At 47.8% G+C, this 22926-nt stretch overlaps 1 protein-coding gene across 1 annotated transcript in view; it reads left to right on the top strand.

Annotated features, from left to right (window-relative positions):
* LOC128272636 (cytoplasmic polyadenylation element-binding protein 2-like) overlaps positions 1-22926 on the top strand; it is a 224424-nt gene that overhangs the window by 108264 nt on the left and 93234 nt on the right. The window contains exon 3 of the mRNA XM_053010475.1: positions 12870-12920. Coding sequence (XP_052866435.1) covers positions 12870-12920 — 51 coding nt within the window. The remainder of the gene's footprint in view (positions 1-12869; positions 12921-22926) is intronic.

Genomic DNA, 22926 nt, shown 5'->3' with positions numbered 1-22926 from the left:
TCGATCGGCGAGAGAGAGGAAGTGAGACAGAGCGAGCGGAGAACGGTTGGTGGTGGCGGATTAAAAGCAACGTCGATAAAAACCTGCAACCTGCAACCTGGACAGGGCCCGAAGATTGATGAGCTGACGTCAAAGCGTGACCGGGAGCCGAGATTGATCGAAGGATGTGGTTCCTGCATGGGGACCAAGGGTTGGTTGCTTTGGGAGTTTTCTGCTACTACACTTTAACCTTGAACTTCAATGTTCATTTCTACATTGCCACGGGTGTCCCCGGAGTGGCCAACTGATTTCAGCAAATCCAATTGACAATGATTAAATGTGCTGCTCAAAATTGGAACGTAGCGACAGCAGGTGAAACCACCACCGACGACTGCATAGAGCAAATCGAGGTAATTAGTGTTGGTCCTGAGCTGGGGGAATGACACGACTTTAAGACAGACACACACACACCCGTGTAGGTGTGAAAATGAGTTCCCATTTCCACCCCGAAAAAACCTGCGTAAGTACTTCCGGTCCTCTGTCCGGTCGCAGGGGATCGCGCGGTGTATGGTTTGGCACGCGCAGTCCGAAAAGATAGGAGTTTGTCACGCGACACCGATAACACCACTCTAAACGCCCTTCGAGCGCAAATGGCCAACTGTCTCGGCGCTCGACAAATCTGCCACATCCGCCAGGAGAGATACACCAACGCCCCGGTGACACCGGTCCGTGCCTTGCCGTTGATCGTTATCCGTAATCGTGGCACTCAATTTGATTACGAAACACACTCTGCGAGCCCTCTCTGGGCTTAGACTCGGATTGCGCCGACGTGCCATCAACGTGTGACGTGTCACGCGAAATCAATTTTCCGCCGCCACGATCCACGAAGAGCTGAGCGATGGGACAGGGCCATATAGTAGTTGGAAGTGACCTTCTGGGTTCGGAAACGGGAAGTAGGTAATTATGTGGCACTCGCCGTATCTCTTCCCGCGCAAACGATGGCCTCGTGATCGCTACCAAACGATTGAGCGACCCGTACGGATGCCAGTCATTGCTAATGAGCGAAATGATGAAGATTTTCCTGTGACGATGATGATCCGATGACGGTTACAGAGTTACGAATCGGAAGCGAAAAGAGAATCCGATTTTTAAGCGCTTACGAGTGGACACGAGTCATCGCCTGACTGTTAGTCTATTTAGTCGAACTAACTGACTGTTGGTTCGATTCTCACATCCCACTTCAAACCCACTCCAATCAGGCAAAAAAGCCGGCCAGAATGAATTCTCGCTTGTTTGACAGCTGTGGAAACACAATAATATTCATAGCTGTCACCAATAGAAATGAAGCATTGTGCTGAACAATCGAGAAAGCGTTGTTATACATCGCGTAAATCAACTTCAACAATCCGGAGAGAGAGTAGCATGCTTACAAGCAGTTGTCCACCCTGCCTACGTTCCATTCCAAAACGACACAACACGAATGATACACAACAACAGCCTCAGCCGAAGTGGAAGAAAAATGAGCAAAACAAGTTCTCGAAAGTTGTTTCGCAGAAGGAAGTTTTTGTCTGTTTTCCACGTAATTAATGCACGGCAAAGTTTGGTGATTACGGAAACCCATGGGCTCGTCGCCCGTCGGCCCATGGATAGCTCATCGCTTGCGATAATCGTCGTCGGTCGTGTAGAGCGTCGGGTGCAACTTTCCCCCCTGACTGGCGGGCTTTTCCGAGATTTTCCCCGGGAATTGGTGGCTTTTATTAACACTTTTGAATTAGTGCCAAATTAAGCCGTGACCAATATAAATCAGCACGCGCAGCCGCCGGGATGACCGTGGCGAAGTTCACCCGACAGTACATTCACTCGCGTGTGCCGCTCAATGTTTAATGTGTACCGATGTGCTTGGCGTGGGGGAATTCATATTATCCCTGCACTGTCTTCCCGGTCCGTATGCGCCGGCTCTGCTCTGTGTGGCTTAATTGACGCGGCTCGTTCGTCAGTGCGTCCGCCAGCGTCGACTACAGTTCAGTTGGTAATTAGTTGGGCGTGTAACTGTGAACGGTTAACGCTGTTTTGCAAATAAATAATTCCGAATTAATTAATCATAATATATGCGCCGTGCCGTGAACACAATTTCATGCACAGGCACACCGAACTGTGTGGTACTCCGGGGGATGTCTAAAGATGAGTGACGAGCGCAGAATCACGGGGAAGCGTGCGTTTGGCGATGTGTATTATTTATTTTATGCTTATGATTATTTTGTACCATCTCTTATTCATGGCCAGCCAGCCGCCATTTAAGCGGAATTCGTGCGACGTTTACGGGTGAGAAAAAAACTGCAAAGGACTCCCGTTTCTTTTTACCTTCACAGCGTGCAGTTGTTGGCCACTTGTTGGTAATTATTGTTCAATTATTTTTGGCGTAAAATAAAGGCCACCAATTCGTACACGGCGACCGTCAAGTCGCAGGAGAAAAATGGGCTACAGATTAAAACTACCGGTACCGGTGGCAGGTGCATGTGCCAAACGTTTCCGCTTCGTGGATGCTACTGGTCACGGAAAAAAAATCCGCCAACCCCGGATTTGGGACGAGTTAATTTATTTCACTCACCATTATTACTGCAAAGTCCGGCTGCGCCGGTCCACGGTCGTAAGCTTATCGGTGCCAGTAACTGGCAGGAAGTAGTACGCCCGACTCCCAGGAGGCAATTACGATGCACGGCCCACGGTGGGACCGCATACTCTCAATCAAAGGACACTGTAACGCCGGAAAAATCGGACACAAAAACCAATGATTACACAAATTTACAAAAACACGCCGCACGCACAGCGCACCCCGGTGTCTGTCGCGCTCGCCTGATCATTAGTTTATTGGGGTCGCAGTTCGCGATAGTATCGGCCGCTGGTGGTGGTTGTAAATAGTAATTAACCATCGCTGTTATACCATTTTATGGGCAATCATCATTGACTAACGTTTGTTTTGCTTTCGCGTGCCGATATCCTTCTCGCTTCGGTGTGCGTACCTGGTTGCTGCTACACCCATTTCCGCAGCACATTTCCGGCCGGGGAAAATGGTTTTTACATTTCTTTTCCGTTGCGGTGTGGTTACTGTTTTTCTTTTTTTTTTCGTTTGCCCCAAACGACCTCTAAACCAAGGTCCTTAATGTTTGTTTATGGGATATTTTCTGAGGCCAATAATTGGGGCAGCGATTTTTCTCGCGGCTCGCGCCTAATTTGAATTCACTGATGTTTGGGCGCGAATGATGATGATGATGTTAAAGTGTGTGGCTGATCGCCTTTAAGGCTTACCAGTTTCCTTTATCCTGGCAGAATAAGGTTCACATTATGTTGCTTAAACCTCGTGTAAATTGCCACGTGTTTGAATGTTTCACGTTTGGGAAAATTCGAATTCCCGAAAATAATTTAAGAACCGGAACCGCGGGGTCGTATGGTAAAGCCATGTGGGAATCATACAGGTTGACTATAATTGAATTTAAATTCAAAACAAAATCTCCAGTCAACTAATATAACGATAACTGTAGCATATTATGCTCATGAAATTTGTCAACCACTTCTTAATTTACACACCGAAAAAGGCGACTTCCATAGCACGTGCCGCACAGAACTTTCTAGGTAAAAATCCAAATCGGTGACTGAAACCAAAACGGAATCATTTCCATAAATCTTCCTGCCAATGCCCGACTGACCCCACCAAGCGGGGGGGACGTCGAGGACATCGGGTGCTCGAGCTTCACGCCGGAACTCCACTTCATTAGTGCGAGAAGTGGTCAAAGAATAAATTTAATGAATCCCAGACCCCCTCCCCGAACCCCGAACAGTGCTCCCAAATCGCATCAGCGTTTTTCCAAATTTATGTCATCACCCACCCCAGAAAAAGGCCTACATTAATCCAACGCAGGCCGCGCAGTAGCGCACGGTTCATCGGAATCCTTTTCGGGCGACCTTCAAAGGGCGGCAAAATGCTGGAGAAAATTAGTGGCTGCGTGGTGAAGCTCGTGTAAAACTCACGGCTCGAGATGCTTTCCCAGCGTTCGTGTAAGCAGACGGCGAAATGAAATGAAATTATCGTCTTCAGGGTGTGTTCGCTGAGTGTCCAGGGTCCCGATTTGTTTTTCTCTCCCGAACCCTTACCGAGTCTGTTTCAATTTCGCCAATTCACGAACGTGGCGTCCTCGTTGGCGCAGGGGGGGCACCTCGGGTGGGCGGGTGGCCGGATGGTTTGAAATATTACAGTCAAGTCAATAACGAATTGGAAATGAACGACAAACAAACTGGCGAACGCAGAGCAGTCATTAAAAGGAAGCGTTTTGAAGAAGTTCGCCTGGTGCGGATGCGGGGTCCCGAGGCTGCCCGAAGGAGGAAAACTCGGCTCGTAAAATAGGAAATCGACATCGACAAAGTTCGGTTCGGGCTTTGCGGGGGGTGAAAAACTCACTGGATGGACGACTTAAATTATGCCGCTGGCTCAGGGTGGCGCATAAACTAAAATCTTTCATAGAGCAGATAGCCGTCTGCAAAGAGCTTTACTAGAATGAGACGGGAAGATAACGGGCACATGTAATAAAATATTTCCAGCGAGTGACAGAGAGAGAGAGAGCGACGGAGAGAGCATAATTTGGCCAGTACAGAAGTTTGGGGTCTGAATGCCGGACTACCGAAGGATGGCTCCCGGCGGACACCCAATCACTGATAATGAGGGACACGCAATTTATTTCAGTTTCGAAGGGCCACCGCTGCCGAACTATGCTGCTTTATCAAATATGGATAAATCAATTATCATAATAGCGTGCTGGATGCTTTTCAATTAACGCCATGAATTTTGAACCGGCCCGATCAAGCCAGGGCCGATTAGTTCGAGGCGATGGGATGGATAGTACGTACGTATGGATACGGAGATTGGAAGCGAGCATATTTATGATTCATGCGATGGCCAGTTTGAATGATTTAGCATTAGCGCAACTGCATCCACGGGCTGGTTAGGCCGTGCCCCCGGAGGCACGCACGGATCGTCGATCGTCTGAGAAGCCGGTCGGTCTGATGCCTTCGGTCGAGTGCGACTTTCACTTCGCTTTCAAGTGGTGAGTTACGGAATGCTGCAACAGATTTAAGTTCATTGTGAGTTTAGCAGTTCATCTTAATGAATGCTTTCGCACTGATCGAATAACCATTTTAAACTTTTAATTGCATTCGCGGCGCGCAGAAACGATGCGAATAAATGTGGTTACTGACCAGCGTTCCGTGCGTATGAAATGTTGTTACAAAGTCCCATTAAAATGTACACCGCTGGGCGTCGGGTTTTAGGCAATCTTATTCAACTTCCCTTCCCTAACGATATTTTGCCACAAAACCGCAGCCTTACGGGGAAGAAAAACGGCACACACACACACACATCGTGCAAACTTTCTGTGCCGCAGAAACTGGAAACCGTTCGACACGAGCTCAACGATTCTCGGCGATAAGCACCAATTATCATAATTAAGTTTAACCGCCACCGAGCTTCGGATAAAGTTATTAAAGTCCTGTGGCCTCGCGTGCCATCACTCTCTCTCTCTCACTCTCTCTCTCTCTCTCTCTTTCTCTTTGTGTAAATCTGCTTATCTGTCTCGGTCTCTCTCGGAATCGCAAAATTTATCATACCAGCAGTAGATAATAAACACCGGAGACAGCCGGCCCAAGGATGTCTCGCCGATGTTCAGCGCTGTTTCGGGGCGATTATCCTTTACACGCACCAGCACGCGGGTGCACCATGCTCCTATCGTTCGGCTCCTAATTATCTGGCAAGGGAGCCACGCTGGCAAGGAGAATGGAGAGTCGCACACACGCGACGACCGTGTGTGGCTTCGAGAAACCGTGGGTTAAAGTTTTCCTCGGGCGAATTTGAAATTTAAATTCCAACCGTTATTTACTGCCTCATATGCCCGGCACCCCGTGCCGTGGCATGGCGCGAAGCCATTAAGCTCGAGAGACTCGCTCCCCCATGGGCTGACGATTTTAAGCCCTTCTCGGCAGACGACGGCGTTTGTGTGTGTGTGTTTTAAAACACCAACCCAACCGACACAAGTCCCAAAGTGCATTTTCAGCTTCGGAGCGACACCGGCACACGCCGATTAAAAATTTAATTAAACTCATAAATTATACATAGTGTAAATATAAAACACTTCCATAAATTATGAATGCACAAAGTTTCGGGTGCCGAGCTGAAAACGAGCGTACATGGACCGTTTTTTTTTTTTTGGACAAATGCGCTCCGGTTTAGGAGTTAGTGCACTCCCTTTGAACCGGCCACTAGCCTTTAACCTGTGGCTCGTTCGGAAAATGAACCGACGGCAAAATATTGCCGTAAAATATCCATCTACCAGCAGGATGCAGGATGGGAGCAGTAAGAATGAAGTAGCTGCGCTTGGCCTTTTCGGAGGTACCCAATCGTAATCGAAAGTAACAATGGCGAGTTGCAGAATAATCCGGCGTGGCGAAGAACACCAGTTGCAACGATAAAACTGGCCATCAAACGGCAGACGACCGCAGAGTCGTGCCCAAGTGCATCCCAAGACAGGAACAGTTTCGGTGGACTGGAGTGGCCAGTGTGTGCTAGTTTCATTGCCAATAAATTAATCCAGCTCCAAACAGTCCCGGGGAAGCTGCACCACACCGGAATGCATCACCGGGAACCGGGTAACGAGCTTTTCATATGCATTTGCGCATAAATTAAACTGTCATTGCATTCAATTTATATGCGCCGACCATCAAGTGAGCGCGAGACGTTGCAATCCTTCCCTCTCTCTGTCTCTCTCTCTCTCTCCCCCCTGCTAGGTAGCGTGCTGAAGGACACCGAAGATTTGGCTGGGGACCATTTAGTGTCGCAATTGTTTGCAAATGGACACGTCAAGAATATAGGAATGTGCTGTTGCGATGCCTTTGTCACTTGGTTTGAATGCATTTTCCCGAAATGCAGCTTCCTTCCGTAGCCTTTATTGCCTTTCCATTAATACTCGACAAAGGTGAATTCCGTTGAATGAGGGACGAAAAAATAAAACTATTCGCTGCATTACGTCACTGGTGCGCCATTTCCTACTCGCAGCACCGGCAGGGACCATTAACCAAGCTCGAAATGACACGTCGGACTGGCAACTGTCAGCCGAATGCTAGTTGACCATTGCGCTGACGTTTCGCGGTTTTTCTCCGTTCGCGGTTTTCCTCAATTTTTCATACCCTTTCATACTCGTGACTGAAACGGTTCCACTGCCGGCGGCAGTTTATTACGGTTCCTCGCTACGTTTCAAACACACACACACAGTGTTGGACGGGCGCAAGGTGAAACAAATGAACACCTCTTTCAAAATCACCGAACAATGCACAGGAGAATGTTGCCCTCGAAGCGGGGCCAACTGCTTCCTTTACCGATCACTCCGAAGGTCGTCGCTGACGTCAGCCACCTGAGCCCGGCTAAGGTTCCCGGGGCCAGGAAGCTCCGGAATGCCTTCCCGCTCAACGTACCGCTCGGGGTACCCTTTACGGTACGGCTACACAATCGTCCCAACAACACCTGCCCTTTTACAACAAAGCTACTCCTGCTGAAACGTCTCGGGTGTAATTAATCACAACACCGTCGTTCACCTTCTGCGTTCGCATCGGAAGCACGGGCTGCGATGGGTTGAATTGTTTCGGAGAGAAGACGGAAAAAAAGGAAAGAAAATTTGACCTTTTTCCGTTTTGCTTCGCAGTAGATTTCCTGTTTGCCGTGCCGGGAATGGAGGGAGGGAGAGAGAGAGAGAGCATAAGAAATAAAATATCAATGATTCCGCACCAGATTTTTCCGATTGATGACCACAACTGACGTTGAGCTCTCACGCCAGTGGAAACTTATTGCTTTTGCCATTAGCTTTCATTTTCGGTTTTGTCCACAGTAAAGCCCTTTCCCAGGTTGTTCTCTTGATATAAATATGGAGCATACAGTTTTGATGGGATTTTTTCTTTCCGGCTAAATACGGTCAGTTGAATAGAAGTTTTGACGAATTTTCCAATCTAATTTCCAACTTCTGCACTCTAGGCTGTTCCCAAATGGCTTGTCACTGGGGACAGGGTAGAATAAAAAATGGTGTCTTTCGTTGAGGTTTTTCTTCGGTACAAGCTATTTAACGTTTTCCAACGTCTGGACACATATTTCTAACATCATTTAACCTTGAAAGCAATTCACATGGTTCACAAGATTAACTGTTAAATAACGTTCATTTTCTTTAAATTTTCCAGGTTGTTTGGGAAAATGCTTATAAATTTCTAAAGTACCATTTGATTTGTCTCAAATGTCCGTAATTCACAACAAGATTGTTTTACAAATTTAAAAAACCTTCCCGTTTTAGGTTGCGTAAACAATCCTGTCTCTATGATTTATTTTAGACAACAATTTTATACATTTCACTCGGAATGTCACTGAGGCTTTTTGCAATCAGATAGTTATTGCTGTACAGCGTTCTACTTGCGCCATCTATTGCGCTGTTAGACGTCAAACAGGAAACCTTTTACTAACTATCAGTAACATTCTTCATTTAAGCCCTCATCTAAACCCTCGTAAAGCACTAAGCACATCCATTGCCATCAAAACGCTGGTGATTGTAGCTGTTTTATCAACACATTTTTCATATCACATCATCATCAACACTGCCGGAGGCCTTCAACTAGTCGGATCTTGTCGCGTCCCAGCCGGTAGTGAGCGCTTGCTAAACTTTCTGACGCAACACAATAATTTGCGATGCAATAACAGTGTTCAACGATGACCGTCTACACGGAGACAGAGGAAAAAAGAGTGAGAGAGAAAGAGAGATAGCATATGAAAAAGATGGACAGCGAGAGAGAAAAAAAAATACGAAGAAACAGCGTTGACCGTAACTCTCACAACGCTGTTGAATATCCGGCGGGAATTCTAAATAGCACCAGATTTCGTATTTCAGTATCAAAGCGGAAATGGAAAAAAAGAAACCTCCTCGAGTCCGGTGACGACGGCGCGAAACACACACACATTAACGCAAGCACATGCACAAAGGCACCGGGGCAGCGTCCGGGAAAATGGAAAAGTTTCGTCGAACGCGCCTCAGCCGTAACCTCTGACTCTGGGAGGCGCAGCAAAGTTGCTTTGTGGCGGACCAGGACCGAGTGGTGGGTGGGGGTCGGTACCCAGGGGTCAAAGGGATAAACGATAAGACTACTGCAGCCGTCACCTGCCGGTGACAGGGCGGCCAACAACTGAAACGATACTTATCGTCCGCCGGAAGTATGCAATTATCAGCGCGCAACGAGTCACCGGAGATAACCCGGCACTTGGGAAGGGGCGAAAGAAAATTTTCACCGCCCCTTCCGGTGCGCGGCCCCGACCCGGCGGCCCGTGTCCTACTTTTATCACTCCGTTAGTGGCTCGAAAGCGTGAAAGAAAAATGTGACGATGAAAGGAAAACATTTTTGATAAAACGGGAAACGGCGTGGTGCGCTCGGGCTCGCCTCGGCCATTTCCGGTCCGGTCCCCGGAGAAATTCGAAACAGAAAGCAAGTGGAAGAAGTCCGATAGCCGAGCACGGGTAGAGCCCCGGGCCCGGAGCGAGTGTCCGACAGTGATTAGAATACCAACGGCGATATCTAAGTTTCCCGAGGGTTTCCCGGGAGAATTGCTAAACGATTGCGTTCCGATCGGAAAATTCGTGATAAGCGAAGCTTTTCCTGTGTTTTCTTTTCGCGCCGTGGGCGCCGTTCTGCGATGGCAGATGTCTGGCGACGGTGGTAGTCCAACCATTTTTGTTGTCCTTCTTTTATGTTTTTTATGGACAAAAAGTGTGTCGAAAAAGGGACCTTGAAGTTGCCTGTTTTCTTACACCCGTTTCTTACCCCTAGCTTCAGTCCCTGCAACCTGTGCGTACGATATCTCCCGGAATGTTCTTGAAAGGCGTGCTGGGCTTCGATAACTCCCAACTCCCTTGATAAAAAAAAGACGAGTCGGGATCGGACAATCGGTGTGCGTACATTAATTACTGCCAAGGGATTTTCGTCAACCAACCACGTCGAGTGCGCCATCCAAAAAGGGGCGAGCTTCGGTTCGACGGCGACCTCCACTAACACAAAAGCACCGCGCAACGAGCGATTACAGTAAGCCCCTCTCATCGACGGGTTTGCTCACTAATTGCCAGCCATTTTCCCAGTCCACTATTTTTCCTCATTAAATCGACCGACGGTCCCCCCGATGGGGCGCCTGGCCATTGATTCTGCACAGTTTTTCCCCCCACCAGCTCCGGGACCGCTTTTCCTCCCGCGGGAAGAAAAACACTCCCGGGAATGAAAACACATTTTTCAAAATGGCCACCACTTGGCGATTGGACACCGAACCGCAACGCAGGCGACAGTCGGCGCTGTGGAGCACTGTGGAGACCCCGGAAGGACGGTTTCGATAATTAGCAATACCTCGAGTATCAATCAGTGGCCTCCACTCCCTCTTTCTCTCTCTCTCTCTTTCTTTTTCTCTCTGGCAATTCCTCTCATTTTGTCCGATTCTTTTGATTTCATACACTTTTCCCACGACACGCTAAGGACAATAGAAAAGTTGGTTAAGAAATCGTGTCCAGCGGGATAATGCTGCCGTCCAAAATGGCCACGAAGGATCCCCGAGTTTCTCCGGGTCCACCGAGAGGTCCACGATTCGTGTCCTGATGGGCCGAACAAAGGAAGTTGGACTCCCGAAAATGGACGACCCCATCGCCCGGACGGCTGCTGGCGAAATTCCCAACAATCAATCAACTGACAAAAGGCGATGATTTTTGTGCCGAACACCGGTGGGTGGGTGGCATGTTTTGGACCTGCACAGAGGGGGGATGTGGATGTCTATTGTGGGTGCAAGCGCGTCTGTGTGTGTGTGTGTGTGCGTTTGCAAGAAAGCTCCTTGGCTTTTGCTGTCACTGTCACACTCGGCCCGCTCGCTTCTCTTACCTACGGCCAGTCGTGTGTTTGTTTTCGCCCGTCCAGGCACTCTTAGTCCTGGGCGTTGTTCCGATTGATGGTTCCAATTTCACTCGACAGCGCTGATGCGAAGAACGGCTACCACTGGAAGACGACAAAGGTGATAATCGATTGCGTGTCGATTGTGTGCCTATCGCTCCCGGGGCTTTGACGCAACGATCGGGATGAGATGGACCCGACGAAGGACCTATTTTTAGCAGGACCCAATCTAGACTAAATACCTGCGCCAGTCGTTGGAAAGCAAATTCGCCGGCACCGGGTTCTATCGGGGAACCGTTGGGGCCGATGGAAGATTAATGATTAATTAAGCACGTTTAGCGTGCACCGAGGTTGGCAAAGACAGAATGTTCAACAATACCGTTACCGATCGCTTAACATCATGCGATAGGAGTTCAAAAGGCTCCAAACACAAGACCGGATGGTGGTTGAAATTTCCCACGAATTTATAGCTGCCTAGCACGGTGTTTATATCTCTGTCGTTCCCTTGGTCAGATATTTCGAGCTCTGAGTGTCTCTTAACTTGACTTATTGCACTTCGCTGCTGACTGAAATTGGTGACTCACGTTTTTATGTTGTAGTTTTAATTTAACTACAAAAATGCAGTCACGAAACTGTCGAAGTAGAAGTTGAGTCGAAGTAGAAGTAGAGTTGAATATACAATTTCGTTGATCGTTGAATGTCTTCCACCTCCTAGAAAATGTGTTCCCTGAAAGTGATGTACACAAACAAACAATCACAAAGCGATCGATTCACTGGCTTTATCGATTGAAAATAACGCCAAGAGACTGTGAGAATCTTTGATAGTATGCCTTTCGATTTTGCTTGTCACTTAACAACTTCTTATGATACATTTTTTGTAGACCGTTTGCTCAAACTAGAAAATATTGAGCAATCTTCGCGATATTCGCTGCATTTTAGTAATAATCACGATGATCAAACCAAGATGGTTTATTTCTATTTATTATGTAACGCTTAACGTAGTCAAATAAATGGGAGTGTTTCGGCAGAACAAAAAGAAGCCCTCCTCAAGTTGTCATCAGTTTCGTGGCAGATCTTTTCAATCGTTTCCCGTCATTCATTTGCTTATCTTAACACCTCGGGAAGCCGCAAAAAGAGTGTTTTCCTTTTACCACGGGGGATTTCGCGTCGAAAAACGTAATCCAAGGCGGATTAATGGTCAATAGTCCTCCTCCAGCGCGCAAATACCGCAACGCGAAAAACCGGAAAACCCAAGCCAAGCGCCCAGGTCTAAATCGAAACCGTCCGACGCCCTTCACTCGCGTCCCGTTTGCTCGAACCGAGTTCGCCTCATCATCTTTGGTGCGGCAAAAGAAAATCTGGATTAGAAGAAAAAGCACCTAAGAAACGATGCTTTTTTCGCCGTGGGTGGTGTTTCACCACCAGCCCCTCGGTGGGGGTCGTGAAAATAATGGCCATCCGTGGCTCGGCCCGGCACAATTGCTTAGCACATTTTTGGCAAGAGGCGCGCGGGCTCGTCGCAGCCCGAAATGGCAGCCTCTTTATCCCTTTTCGGCGGGGTGGCGAGAAAAGTGAACCGCATCGGCGACGGATGAAAAGCGAGTGGAAAATTTTGACAGTCTTTTGCACTTCGATCAAGGGCGCGGGCGCGCGCGCGCGCTTGTCGTGGGCAAAGGATTTCTTTTGGCACGTCGCTTTTAAAAATGCCGAAATTTTTCCGACGCCCACTTTTTTGGCGTGCCCGGGTGGTGGTCTGTTAATAATTACGTTTTCATGTTTCCATTCAACCGGTTTTGACCATTAAAGGGATAAATCGTCTGATCCTGAAAGGGGTGCTATCGTTTGGGGTTCCATTTAATTACGCTATTCTTACAAGGCTTTTTCCTTCGGTCTCGTTACAGGTTTTTTGAACTGCAACACCAACACGCTGCAGTCGCTGGCACAGCTACACGGTAAGTTGAACGTTCCTAAAAAATGTCAAATGTAGCAGGAAGGAATTAACACAACCATACATTATTCATGCGAACGAGAAAATGCTGTAATCGGAGTTTCGGAGTTTTTGCTTCATATTAAATGTTTGCTCTTCACAATCCGCGTTGAGGCAAACCACAAACTGCGCCAGCTAATCGTGTCAAACTTCTTTTACGATCAATAAATGTAAACACATCCCGCGAGCCAGCTTCATAAAATGCTACCGTTTCATAATTACATACAGCACTCTTACGGCTTACCGGCTCACGCTCACGTGTGGCAAGAAAATCGAAATGCCCGGCGGCACCGAACTGGACGGAGTTTACTTGAAGCGGGGACCGTCGCTGTCCGACAGCGGGTGCGGGAACTCGTCCCCGTTCGCGGGGCCAGACATGTTAAAAGTATGCAAATTAGTCCATTAGCACACACCTTCACCTACTTTGCAGGCGTGAACACACGTGCACGGGCCGGGCCCCACGTGGCGAAGCGCTCAGCAAATGGGTGTCAGAGGACGACCCCAGTGCGCTCGAAAGCCAATCGATGCCCCGGCCCCAGACCCGGCACTGGAAGAACTTTGTCGATAAACTTAATTAAAAGTCATCCCACGATAGGTGGTCGGGGGCAGGCGATTTCCGGCTCCGCCGTCCCGACTCGTTCGCCCCAGGCCGCCGAGCCCGGGTGACACTTTCCGACACGGCAAAAGTCGCATAAAGTCGGCGATACTGCAAAATAAACACTTTTTGACGACTGCCGCTGTTTAGCTAACGATGCACGGAGCGGACGAGGGGGGGTGGTGGATGAACCCACCATCCAACCCGCCCTCGGAAAAATTAAAAATCATCCCCCGTCTCACGGGGCCACGGGGTAGACCGTTCGGTTCGGTTTCAATTCCGCAAATTGCCCATCACATTCAGCAAAAAAAAGGTAAATGCGTCACCCTGTTCCCGGGCTGCGGGCTGCACGAGGAAAAGAAGCAACCGAAGAGCAATAACAGCTTGAAGGGCCAAACCAAAATGCGGAACAAGAATAATGAGCAAGAAACCGCGGAATAAACCACAAAAAACCTTCTGCCACGGGTCGGCATTAGTCGCAATGAGCGTGCGGCGCGGAGGTCGACAGGTTAAGCAGCATGGGCGGGGCCGGGCCGGGACACCATTTACATGTTCATAATTTTTACTGTTATTATCACTGTTATTGCTCACCTGGCGGGCCCTCCCCCCGGGGCGCCGGCATCGGAAGTGAAACGGAGCTGGCGACGATGACTTCCCGGTGACAATAAAAGAAAAGCACGATTCAAATTATGGCCCACCGAGAACACATGTCCTGACACGCACACACAGCCGTATCTTCCGCTGTGGCGCATCATCGTCGCTGGTGTCAGATCGCCCTCGAGGATCGGTTCGGAGTAATTGCGGCCCACTTGTACCGGCGCCGGGAGTTTTCGTCGCCCTTCGGGCCATCATCGTCACCGAACGCAACCCAAGGGCAACGGCAACTTTTATGCATAACCATTTTACTTCCAACTGTTGCCGGTTGCGCTGTCAACAGTCTCTTGAGGGTGTTGCATTTTTAATAACACCCACCATTGCCAGGCCATCGGGACAAGGGCGCTTAATAGGTTGTAATGTGCGCTCGAGAGCTCATCGCTGTAGCGACGATTGTTTCGATACTGACCTTTTCGCTTTTCCCGCGGCTGACGTAAATCATCGGAGCGACGAAAGTCTGTGATCTGCTCGATCCAACAAAAAATGCAAAACCGATGGCCAAATGTCAATGGCAGGTATGCCGGGGGCCGCAAGCAGCAAACATGGTGGGTCCACGTTCGTTGAAGGCAACGGAAAGCGAACCGAGATTTGGGTGGGAAATCAACTCTTTATCGCCCCCGACCGGCAGCAGGGCCATGGGCCGCCGCCGGCAAAAGAGATCCTCGACATTATGTTTTCCCCGAAAAAGGCACGATGAATGGAAAATTGCTCATTTATGAAAATTCCTTGCTCGGTTCAGGAATTTCAACCACTCATCGGTTGGGTTTTTCATATCTGCTTTGTCATGGCTTTTTTTTGCCCCATTTTGTTGCCGCTTTTTTTCTTGTTGTTTCTTTTGTGGACTAAGAGGTTTGCTAAAATGTAACGTCAACTTGAAACGAAACGAAATGAAAAAAAAAACAAAATGGCAGCATCTCGATGCCATCCGAATGTGATAAGGGCCGGCAAAAAAAAAAGTAAAACGCCAGCGATACATCCGAAACGATGACGCACGCTTGGTGTACAAAATCGACCGCACGCTGACGCAAAGGCTGAAGTGGAGAAGAAGAACGAACGAAAGAACCCCGGATTGGGTTGGGTTCCATACGGAGGGCCATTTTGTTTCTGAAAGAATAAATTCCTTTCGCAGTAATAATGTAGTTTTGGGAAGGTATGAGTTATGAATGTCAAGTTTTTTGATGCCCATCACATCCCGACATGCGGCGAGTTCTTTTTCACGGTCGAGCACTTAAGCTCACAGATATGCTGCAACATAATAGCCGAGAGTAATCTGTTTAACTTTTTATTCTACGTTACCAACTGGTAATAAATTGCCAATTGTTTACTTAAAAATGAGTCAAGCAACCATAAATTAACTGTTGCTTATCACAACCAGAAAAGATGGTCAATTGATGTTGAACCGATAGACAAACTCAAAATAGTACAACTAGAACCATGTAAGGATTAAGGATTTTTTTACCAAATGATTGAAACATTGTTTTCTCAATCGAAATTTAAGCATATGTAAAGATCGATCACCGCTCTGTATCAGTGCTCTGTAAATCGGATTCAGAATCGATCAAAGCACCATACAGACAATTTAACAGGCAACATAGAAACTACCATCAAACCGAGACCAGGAACTAAACATATTATAGGAAAATCATAATCAAAATATTAACAATTGCTGTACAAGAAAATACTACCGATTAATGCCCGTATCCACGCATTTAAGTAAAAGGCAATTCCATTCATTGCTGTTTACGCCAAAAGCACCTCATCGAATGCTTTCCATCCAATTAAAATTGTCGTACAAAAGCCGGTAGACTTCCCGCCCCGTTATCTCGCAACTAAATCGGATTGCCAACATGGTTGCTTTCGCAACAGGAAAAATCAAACTCATTTATGAGCTTACCAAATTTAATGTTACAGCCCAACGGTTAGAAATCAACGTTAAATAGACAGCAACAAATAATGGTTTCCATTGTGGACTGGAACGATGTTTCAATTTCGATCCGGGCACAGCTCGCTTTTTCTGTCTCCTTCCATCTCTCTTTCCCTCTGTCTCTCTGTCTCTCTCTTATCTATGTGCTCCTTTTCTACTTGCTGCGCGTAGTTTGGTTGGAAAATCGTTTCCTTCAGCACGTACAACATCTTTCTTACGCAAAGCCCAAAAACCAAACGACAAATCAATAGCTTTTATGTCCCACCGACGATGGTTCCGGCGCGTTTGACGCCACAATCCGCGGCCCGGGAAGGCGGTGGGCGTCTATGTGATGCACAGAACAATGGGCCACATCCGCGCCGAAGCATGTGGGCCCCGTTTTGCGTCGTTGTCCCCAATGTGTGCAGCTCGCAAGGAGCAATAAAATCAACGATTCAAAAACCATTACCTTGAGAAAGGTACCCGGCCCGGTGCCATGTGGTAGTTCCGGGGGAGTGGCGCGCCCCGTGGCTTTTGGCTATGGGCTAACCATTCAATCACAACCCACCCGGCCACCGTTTTGGACCCACCCATTATGCCACACCAGATGTTGCTCTTCCGGAGGTCCCGCGGGTCCTGCGGCCGTCGGCCGGGACATCAGTCGCGTACGCCAAGCGCCCGACGAAAGGCTTACGTCAACCGTTTCCGGAACCAACCGACCGATGACTCCGTTCGATTGTTATTGGCCGCACGTGTTTGGAATTTTACGCACAGGATGTAAATCTTGCCACAGCTTGCGCCCCCCCGAGGCCGAAGGTGATGGTGGACTTCCTGATCAAGACGTCACACGCACGCACGCACTCCGACGTGCACCCTAATGGCACCTCAGGTCCGTGTCGAGTCAGAACTTTTGACCCAAACGTAATCAAATTTGACTCGGTCACGGCCAAGCGTTGCGGCCAGGCACACTTGAATGCATCATCAAAGGATCTCCCGAAGGGATTATCCACCCACAGAGTGGAGCGCTGCGTATTAGACCTCCAGTGCGTCGGGCCCGAACTGGACGTCGGGTTTGCTTCACTGCGCACCAGTGTCTTTCTGCGAAAGTTTTCTCTGGAAGCTGTCATCCCCCCCGCCGAGAAAGAGCTCGTCCGTGGAGCACGTGGGGAAGGCGACTTTAAATGGTTCTCCCAATGACCATCACCGTAATGACCGATTACAAAGATTTCACAGGTAATTAAACTTAAGACGATATAATCCGGATCCGGTTCCTCCCACACGCCCGGTCTTACGTGGTTTTCGGGCCGTGACCTGCTCAGATCTTCCTCAGTCCGAGCAAGAGAGGGCAGCCATGATTGATCGGTTTCCTCGGACTGCCCTTTGGTCCACACACCGGTAATGTGTTCCGCAAACACTGCACGGATCATTGGATGGCAACCGATTTGCACGGTCCGTATAAAAGACAAGTCCTCGTAACCGTGGGCGAGCAGCGAGTGCCGACCCATCTGGTGGTAGAAACGTTCCGGACGGTCAGCTCCGATACATGGTGGTGGTGGTTCCTCCGTGTGGGCCAAATCGATCGACGAATGTTGTTGCCAAAAGTATCCGGAAACAGCTGGAGATTATAAAATCACCCACCACCAATCGAATTGTTTGATCGGAAGGTTGACGTTTCTTCTGTGCCGTCTGTGGAGAGAGCCAGAGGCATCGGGGAGCTTTTCCGGAGATTACGATCAAACAGGTTATTGGTTTATGTTGTCCCATTCAACCCAGAGCGTTCCGTTCCGGTGGACTCTCTTAGGGCTTCCAGCTTCGAGCCAATCAATGTAATCTTGTGCCATCCGATCGCCGTTACAACATTGTTCTAACCTCGCCGGACGGATGATAAAAATACGCTATGGCGCCGGAAAAAAACTGGAAGTGCCCATTGGAGAATTGAAACTGAAAACCGAAGCCCTGGACGAGGTAGTTCCGTAAAGGCACGAATCATAAATCAAATTGAGCAGTCAGCAGATAATCTTGCATTACGTTTTTGCTAGGAGCGTCACGGTTTACTTGCTACCTTTTCTTGTGCCTCGCTTGATAATGTTGATTTTCTTCATGCAAAACGATTCGGATAGTATGATAATAACGCAATCGCAGCGAACCTTCGCAAGACAAAGGGAGTTGGCATCTGAATAGGGCCATCGAGAGTCCTACGCAACTCGGCAATTCGCTTTCGTTTATCCTGTTAGTTGCCCGAGTTTCTTTTACATATTTATTCTAATGGTTGAAAGCATTACGTGGAATAACACTACAAACTTACGGACGTGACAGTTTGGCTGCTGAGTGGGATATTCTTAACGAAAAGCGTTTGTTACGCCTAAATGTATGCTTTTCGCGTCACGTTTAATACAGGCGCGTTAAGTTTCTACTCGCAAGCGTGAACAATTCTCAGATTGAGTTATTCAGAAACAAAGAAACACTGAACCTCTTGAATGAACTTAACTAAAATAGATATTTATTAATGAGCTAAAGGGTTGGATTCTTTATCCGATCCAGCTGCTAGTAAAGCTGCCCAGATTGAACCCGAAACAGGAACGGTCGGACCGGATATTGTTTGTCCGAGAATGTTTACATTCTTTAAAATTTTCGGATTCAAAAAGTGTCTGTTCGCAAAACGTTTGTATAAACAAAAACCGGCACGTAGAAGATAATTGACGCATGTGGGAATCCGAGGGCCACCGAAGCTAACGGACGCAACATTTATCAATCACCTCCGGCCGGTCACCGCTCACCGGGCCCCGTTTCCATCCCGATCAGCTTATGAGTAATCAAAATCAAATCTCCCACGAGATGAAGCGCGCCGGAGTAATCTATTAAAACAACGAGATCCCAGCCGAAACGGTAAAAATGAAAACAAAGTCCTGCAAAGTCCTGAGAGTCCTGGAAAGTCCTAAGGGGTTGGGCTGGGCTGGGCTGGGCCCTGTTTACCAAACCGACAATTCCCAGCTCGGGAATACTAATTTCCATCGGCCAACGCCGGAGGGCCGGAGGGCCGGAGAGCCTGGCGCTTTATTGGCACACTTACCGACGGGGCACGGGCAGGGCACGGACCGACAGTGAAACACACTGAAACAAATGGTTCATGAATCACGATCGCTCACAAGCAGAGAAAATAAATCCATCACATTTGCTAACTGCCATTAATCATTCCCCAGTTGGACCGATGGGCCTGCCACTGCCTGACCGACCGACCGACCGACGGACCGACCGAGTTGTTGGCCTTCTGCCACGCGCGCATTTCCCCGAAAAACTAGGCCATGTGGACCACCGGGCGTGCGTGAGAGAAAAAGGATAAAATGTGCACACCAGGGGCCACGTCAAGAGTGACACATGTAAAACAGTCCACTCCCCACTGTCCTGCGGACTGTGTTTGTGCGTGTGTGTAAGAATGTGTGTGATGAGTTTATACAGACCGATTGGAGCCTTTACTGTAGTAGTTGTGTTTCATGTTTTTCCTGTTTCCCAAGGTTCTTCATTAGTTGGCTTCGTTCCTAGGCGGCGTTTAATGCTCCGGGATTGTCTCATCTTTTCGGTGATAAGACACACTTCACAGAATACTTGGGGCTTAGAACGTACTTTAAGGGGACTTCTTTCCCATTGGTTCCAATGGGTAGGACGGACATTCGGATCGAAGAAAATCATTCGAAGAACGGGGAATCGTAAGCCGGGAGCTGTCGAAGCGTGGCGAATCTGTTGAGTTACGCTGCTTTAACAAAATGCAAACACCGAATTGGCATTATTTATTAGCTCCCGGGGGCGGGAGCACCGGTGAAAGGGGTGCACCGCCATCTTTGAAAACTACTTAAATATTCATGATCTAAACTTATTCAATTACTTCCCGCCCGGAGGGTGAAATCCATCGCCTGGCCCGGAGGTGGCCACGAAGGGGCGCGATGCTGGATCGAAAATGGCAAAAACGAAAAACAAAACCCAACCAGGGACCAACGGCAGGAAAACAAAAATCATTTATTTTCAAGGTTCACGAAGGAGTCGGGTGGACACGGCAAAACAAAAATCTCTGGTCAATTCACCGCACCTCGACCCGGTCCGGTTCAGACCCGGACGGTATGTTGTAGCAAAAGTTGTTCCTAATTAATGCGATAATAAAATTGAATGGAATTAAATTTGTAAGCATTTGTGCGCTCTCTGCCTCGCGCTCTGTTGGCCGCGAAAGGGGGCCACCAACGCACCCGAGCTCACCCCAAGACTGTCCAACTTCGGGGAAGTTCTTGGCCAAAGGTTGCTCATTTTCTTTTGTCGGTTTTCCATCGTCTTTCTATCTTTCTCTCTTTTTCTCGCTGTCGGTCGACCCGGTCAGTTGGGATTTTAGCACAATGCTCCGCGTACACGGGCCCTTTGACCGCCGCCATTTGTTTTTTTTGTCTCTGCACCGACTCTCCGTTAACTCCCGAAGGTATGCGAACTAAACGGGCGCCAAAGTGGCCAGAGGGGACAAAGTGGAGCAAAAGGAAAAGGTTGATAGTTGAAAAAGTTCGAAATTTACTTCCGGCACTGGGCAACGGAGCACAGTCGGTCCGGATGAAAGTGAAACGGGGACCGGACTGGGGACGGTCGAATGTCCATTTGAAGCTCGGTTCGGTTCCGTGGGAGAAATGGTGGTTGCATCGCAGTATCACCGCTGCTATTCAAATGAGTCGAGTGTTTGCTTCTGTACTTTAGAATAGAAAGTTGGTGAGTGTCCTTTTTTCGACACTCACCACGCCTAACTTTGGCCTTTTTCAAATTCTTTCGCATATTGCTTGGGTACCAAAAAGTAGAGATACAGAAAAATTACAGTGACAGACAGAGAGAGAGAGAGAGAGAGCGAGAAAAACACATCCTTACGGAAACAGAGTCAAGAGCCGTAGCCCGGAAAAGGCGGAAAAACAGCCGAAAAGAGGGCTAGAACTTGAATGTGGCTGACATGAGCGCCCTCTCCAGCTAGCGAACCTTGAGACCGGTAATCCTCGAGAGCGGTAATAACCATTAACGCGACTCTTCAGCGTGGCGGAGAAAACAAAACGGTAGATACACGCGAAACCTCTTCCACCCTTGGCTCGAACGGCGGATGGTTCTTCTTCCGGTGCTCAGCCCCAAAAACAATCTCCCCCGACTGCAGCTTGAACCAGTACCAGAATACGGAGACTGTCTCAGGGTCAGACGAGCGGTCCAAGAAAATCTGACAAAAACAAACATGTTTATTATCGTAGCTTCGGCCCACCCTCCGGATTTTCTTTCTCGGGCAGCGTGAAAAGTTGGAAACAAAAAGTTTAAAGAGCAATCATAGCGCAGGCTAATGATTATTTAGCACACAAATGAAGACGCATCGCCTTGGTCGGCAAAAGGTCCTCCGGATGGATCCGGTGAATCGAGGTGTACAGATCTGTCGCTGATGGTTGAAACTAGGTCATGCGCAATTGCTAAGCCATGACCAAACGAGGCGCTTCCCTCGCAGCGGTTCGAGCAGCCGACACAAATCTTTATTAAACTGTCTTTAAAAGAAAGCAAACGCTGTGACAAAATGCCGGCGATTCTTGTTAATGGAACCAATTGTGCTTCGGAAAACATTGTTTCAAATCAAATGGTAGCTTTCACAAGTCGTGGCCTCGAGAATTCAATTCAAAAAACAAACACGTCGAAAAGCAATAAAGTGATTTTGTTAACAGAATACTTTGCATGGCTTACGGTTGGGACAAGTTTACAATAACATTTACTCTGTGCGGTCTGGGCTTTTGCAATAATTATGCTGCAAAGTATCAAACAACCTAATTTTTGGAACATTATCCTGTACTAAAAATTGTGTTATATCACTGTGATTAGTTTGAAGTTGAGATTCTATGCTGTTTTATGATATGGATATGGCCACGTGGAACACTGAACATTGAGTTTTTGCCAAACGCAAACATCGGTGCAATTGTTAGTGAATGTGAAGCTTTCAGGTACACGACACAATTCATAACGACCAACTGAATAGGATCGAAAATTCAAGGACTGTTTTATTAAATTGGCTTACCTTTCTGCGAAAATTTCGTTACTGAAAGTCTGAAACGAAAGGGAAACTTGTGATGACATTATAAAAGTCATTGTATCACGACTATACGATCAAAAAGACCCACTGCCTCGTTCGATGTTGGCCTCATTTGATAATTTTAACCAGTAAACTCATAGAAGCATTTTATTTATTACAATTATTAATATAATAATAAGTATTATTTTGTTTAAACGAAGGCAAATAAAAGTTGGGGGGACAAAGCAATAAAAAAAATACAAAACTACTGAGTATTTTTAACGACATTCAGTGATGTCTTTTTGATTTTCTAAAATGTTTCCATTCCATCATGCGGCATAATCTAACCGACTTAAAAAAAGAATATTGCTTTCGGATCGTATCACAAACATCTTTTTGACCCACCCGCCAAACCAAACGAGGCCCATAATTATTTATTTTGTATAAGATTATAGCATCATGTATTCCAAGCGCTCACTAGAGTATTAGAGTGTCAAAGTCAAGCATAAACCCAACCCCAAGACACCTTAACTTGAGCGCAACACGAAACGAAATTGAAATAAAAAAACCCAACGTTCAACGTTCAAACCCAACTGACTAAGAGACACACAGCTTAAAGGCAGCACAACAAAGAAACGTCTCTTGCTCACCGAAGACAAGGAATTTGATGATCTGCCCCGGTTCGCAGATCATTTACTGTGAAGCTGTTGGCATCGCGTCACGCCGTCGCCGATAAAGTCTGCCTTGAAAGAGTCTAACCGGAAAAT

This window comes from Anopheles cruzii, chromosome 3, assembly GCF_943734635.1.
Source record: "Anopheles cruzii chromosome 3, idAnoCruzAS_RS32_06, whole genome shotgun sequence".
NCBI lineage: Eukaryota > Metazoa > Arthropoda > Insecta > Diptera > Culicidae > Anopheles > Anopheles cruzii.
This window is presented reverse-complemented; position numbering and strand designations above follow the sequence as displayed.